Raw genomic sequence first — 4974 nt, 5'->3', positions numbered from 1 at the left:
AGGCGGGAGCAGGAAGTGACAGCGACGCGCCTCCGCCGCCCTCTGGACTGGCACCCATTCGCCCCGCCTACTCCCGGGCGGAGCTAAGAGACGGGGACGGTGCCGCCGCGTTATTAACCCCACCTTTTGGGAGCGTTTGCGCGCGTCACTGGGGAGATGTTGTGACGTGAGTTGAGAGGGGCCGGGCCGGACCGGGCGTGAATTTCTCCCTGGGGCAGCTCGTGAGCCCGTAATAAGGGCTTTCCCGAGACAGGCAAGACATCATCCCGCCTAATTCAGCAGAGACTCATGGATAGAGGTAGTCCTCGCCTTAGAACAGTTCATTTAGTGGCCGTTCTGTAAATAGTGTAACTGTACAACTGTTTGCACTGTAAAAAAGTGACTTATGAGCTTTTTTCACACTTCCCACCATTACAGTATCCTCATGGTCACGTGAGCAAAATTTGCAACTGGTTCCTATGGTTGTAGTGCCCTCAGATCATGTGATCAGCTTTTGCCACCTTCTGACAAAGCCAATGGGGAAGGCCAGCTTTTCTTACCCAGGTTATTAACTACTGCAACGATTCACTTAGCAACAGCAAGAAATGGGCCAAAACTCATTTAACAGATGTTCTGATTAGCAATATAAATTTTGACCTCAGTTATGGTCGTAAGTTGAGGACTACCTGTATCTTTTCAGACGTCAAAGGGAACTATTCCCAGTTTCTGGTTGGGTTTTCATCTCATGCCCAGCCATGGTTAGCTTGTTTGGTTTATTTCTAATTAAAACAGTTTGCTGAGCTTGCACAAATTCTTAAGTTATGGTTTAAATAGTTGGGGTCAAACTTTGCAAACCAAATTTATTTATTTATGAGACTTATATACCGCTTTAAGTGCAAGCACTCTCTAAGCGGTGTACACCAGTAAGCAATGTGTATATATATATATATATATATATATATATATATATATATATATATATATTTATTTTACATTGCCCCCAACAATCTGGGTCCTCATTTTACCCAGCCCGGAAGGATGGAAGGCTGAGTCAACCTTGAGCCGGTGAGATTTGAACTGCTGACCTGCTGAACACAGCCAGCTAAAGTGGCCTGCAGTACTGCACTCTAACTGCTGCGCCACCTCAGCTTCATGATAATGAAGATGAAGCTGAATCTCTATTGATAGTATTGTTGCTTTTAATATTGTATACAGCCATAAAAACATACACGTATTTTGATTTGTATGCCACCCAGAGTTATATGCCCAGCATATTAGATAATGCTTTTTTTTGAATGTTAAATATATTTTTGGGTGAGTTATTTTCACTGAGCCCTAGAAAGGCATTAGGGGTAAAATCACTTTTGAAAATACAGCCTAGAAAACTTCAGGGACTTTATGTAGTTGCCAGGAGTCAAAACTGCCTGAAGGCAAAATAAATCAATATTATACTGTAAGTGTAAAGGAGTTTAAAGATAGATGCCATTGGGGAAGGTATGAAAGAACTGCTAAGAAGAGACTTGCAGAAAAAATTATACATAATCTAGAGATTGAAGCAATCTTGAGGAAAAAAAATTGTTTAGCACTGTATAAGATGGACAGATAAAAACTTGCCAGGTTTTCAGTTAGTTTGTTATTTTATCCTACTACAACAATAAAGTACGTAGCATTCTTGGAATCCCTGCAGTCTTTCCTGATTTGGCCTATCTTGAAGGGCTGACATCAGTCTTGAAAGTCTGAACAATGGTGAATAAAATCAAGGGATGCTTGCATCACTTTCTCCAGTAAAGGAGAATGTCAAAATTCCTTTATGGTAAAGTAATTAGAGGTATATGAATGAAGAAACAAAAAAAATTGTATTATATTATGCTGTATCATTTAGCAAGATATATATAATGCCTCTTCCCAATTTGTGATCCTCCAGATGTATTAAAGGGTATTCCCATGATACTGCACCATGGACATCTGGGTTATAACATTTGAAGATAGATGATTCCTAACAGCATCATGTTGGGGCAGGCATGTGTACAATTTCAGCAGTGAGAAAAGAATCCTTGTAAATGTTTGGATACAGTTTAAAGATAGTTAAAAGTGGAAAGTTTTCTTTGATGGCAAAACTGTATAAGCATTAAATAGAAACATGATTTCTGGCATTCAAAAATATACAGTGCATAGTCAAAATGTAATTAACAAGTGTGATGGTTAAATTGCAGGGCTGCAACCAATAAGACCCAAATTTTCTTTATCATTAGAAAATGGATCATATAATGATTTAAGGGTAAGCATAAACTTTCAGCCCAATTTATCTCACATAATTGTGATTAAATTTGAGAACTATGTGTACTGCCTTGAGCTTCATCAGAAAGATTGGTAGTTGAAATAAATCCGCATATGCTTTCATAAATGAATTAAAGTGTTGTGGAGTTTTGTGTTTTCAGATCAGGATAAATGGTTTGTAATTGTGGTTTTATCCTCTAATGAGAGGATGTAACAAAATAGAACTATATTTTTAATCAAGTCTCAGTTTAGTGAGGCGTACAACTAATTTCAGAGAAGTGTAGCTTTTATGAGATTAGTGAGCAAAGCATAATATTACCTATTTCTTGAAAGTCTAACATATTTAATGTCAGCGTTAGTGATAGAGGAAATGGAAGCAAACTGGAAGTTCATTTGTGATACAGAACATCAACAGATGACACTATTTCTACCCAGTTTATATTCCATGTATTTCCTAAAATGCAGCACCCAGAGTCCTTCACCAGTAGTTGGCGGCTGCTGGGCTGTGTAGTTCAACTATCTGTAGACTCAACAGATTCTCCACGCAGTATAACAACCCCTTCCAGACTATTGTCCTCCAGACAACATATCTCATCACTTCCACCCAACAATGCTTTTTTTGGGACATGAATGATGGCACTCGTAATGCAACACATCTGTAGGGCCATTCTACGTTAATCGTGCACATTTAATGTCGCTCGCGCAGCATCCACCCAAAGCAGCGTGAGTTACACATCTAGCGATTACCTATCACACCGATTGGGTTTACTGTATTCCAGGGTTCTGGAGAAGTGGATGAGGATCGCTTGATACACCCTTAAGGCACGCGTCTTAGCATTAGGCGGCGTCCGCCATTTTGGTTGCCCTAGTAACCGGGCCTAGCAACGCTGCCCGCCGGGTGCCTCAGAAATCAAACAGGCGTTTCTTCCTTACCTTTCGCGGCAGCCTGGTGTCCGTCCCCGCCGGTACAGAATAGCAGTCCTTCAAGCAAAGGAAACCCTTATATAATGGTCCTTGTTCTTTTTTAAGGGAAGCGAGCCTCCTTCCGTTTCCTTCGCGTTACTCCTTCATCTCGGGTCCTCCTCTTGATCCTGACTATTCCATTTTCTCTTCACGTTGTTCTCTAAAACAATGTTCTTAAATTCTTCTGTTTTTCCTGGGATGGGGGAAAAGGGCGGACGCCTTGGTTAAAAAGCGGCTCTCGGCTTTTCCGCAGCGTTTGCAGGACTTGTCTCCGTTCTCCTAAGCGGAGCTCCAGAGTCGCGACTGTCATGCCTCTCGATGGGGACGGTGATGGCGACAAGAGGAAGATTTTCATTTCGGCCACTGCTGGTAACTACTTTGGGCTGCCGTCGTATGGGAGCCTGGCACCCCTCTCTGCCAGTCCGGAACTGGCCAACTTTTTGGATGATGGCAACGAATTTCTTCTCTGTGTGCAGCACTCAGAAGACCAAATTGTTGTCTCAAATAAGGTACTGTGACGTCCTTTTAAATTATATTGTTATCAGTGTTAGATATTTATTCCACCTTTTATTTATTAATATTTCTCTCTCTGTGTATAAATGCAGAGATATTGATATAAATACAAAAAGGCTAGTTAGAGCAATAGTCTTAGACTCTTCCCTATAAAGAGGTATGGGTGTGAGAGTTGGACACTAAGAATGACTGATTGAAGAACTGATGCTTTTGAACTTGATGCTTTTGAACTGTGGTGATGGTGTAAATTACTACGTATATTATGGACAGCCAGAGTAACCTACAGAGAGTTGTATAAATCCAGACACATCACTAGAAGCTAAAATCATAAGACTATTTCTGATTTCCATGGCTATGTCATGCTGCAAATTCATTGGAGAAATCATTGGTGCTAGAAATGGTTAGTGGAAGAAGACAAAGGGGCAAGCAAAGAACACACTGGCTTGATAACATCAAATCTGATACAAAGTTGAACACCCAACAATTGAAAGAAGCTGTGCTTGACAGGGTAGCATGGAAAGCGCTTGCCTATAAAGTCACCAAGAGTCAGACAAGACTAAATGATTAAAAACAAACAAATATGGAGCATGGAGGAAGGAGTGTGTATATGTATGTATAAATATACGTATGTGTGTGAGTGCACACACATATACCATATGGAGGAAATGCAGATAGTCCTCAACTTAATGACCACAATTGAGTTCATACTTTCTATTGCCAAGTGATACATTTGTTAAGTGACTTTTGCCCCATTTTACTACCTTTCTTGCTACAGTGTTAAGTGAATCACTGCAGTTATTAAGTTAGTAACATCATTGTTAAGTGAATCTGGTTTCCCCATTGACTTTGATTATTTTTTGCGTCCTTCTGATAAGCAATCACATAACCCCGGGACACTGCAATTGCACACTCCGCTGCAACATATGCCTGTTGCAAGTGTCTGAATTTTAATCATATGACCACGGAATGTGACAATGGTTGTAAGTGTGAAAAACAGTCATAAGTTACTTTTTTCAATGCCATTGTAACTTTGAATGGTGACTAAATGAATTGTAAGTTGAGGATTACTTGTATTACTTTTTGTGTAGATTAATGTTGTGCCCTTATACATAGCATATATATGTATACCTATATCAAAATATCCTATTGATATAGTGAGTGCATCATAGAGTTATTTATTAGTCTGTAATATAAGTCATACTTTTGATGCAGGTAATCTAAGATACAATTGAAATACTGTAT

At 39.9% G+C, this 4974-nt stretch overlaps 1 protein-coding gene across 5 annotated transcripts in view; it reads left to right on the top strand.

Annotated features, from left to right (window-relative positions):
- The first annotated feature begins 102 nt into the window (after positions 1 to 102).
- Positions 103 to 4974, top strand: part of DYNC2H1 (dynein cytoplasmic 2 heavy chain 1) — a 163479-nt gene continuing 158607 nt past the window's right edge. For 2 of the 5 annotated variants that reach the window (XM_039356271.1, XM_039356270.1), the window contains exon 1: positions 3091 to 3728. In XM_039356271.1, the coding sequence (XP_039212205.1) occupies positions 3528 to 3728 (201 nt within the window). In that variant the 5' untranslated portion in view covers positions 3091 to 3527. Of the gene's footprint in view, positions 299 to 3090; positions 3729 to 4974 lie in introns of those variants that run through there. The other 3 variants (XM_039356267.1, XM_039356268.1, XM_039356269.1) reach the window with 3 other exon arrangements.

The sequence above is a fragment of the Crotalus tigris genome, unplaced genomic scaffold (assembly GCF_016545835.1).
Source record: "Crotalus tigris isolate CLP2741 ecotype Arizona unplaced genomic scaffold, ASM1654583v1 scf7180000018809.685583, whole genome shotgun sequence".
Classification (NCBI taxonomy): Eukaryota; Metazoa; Chordata; class Lepidosauria; order Squamata; family Viperidae; genus Crotalus; species Crotalus tigris.
The sequence above is the reverse complement of the archived record's forward strand: the minus strand, read 5'-3'. Positions and strand labels throughout refer to the sequence as shown.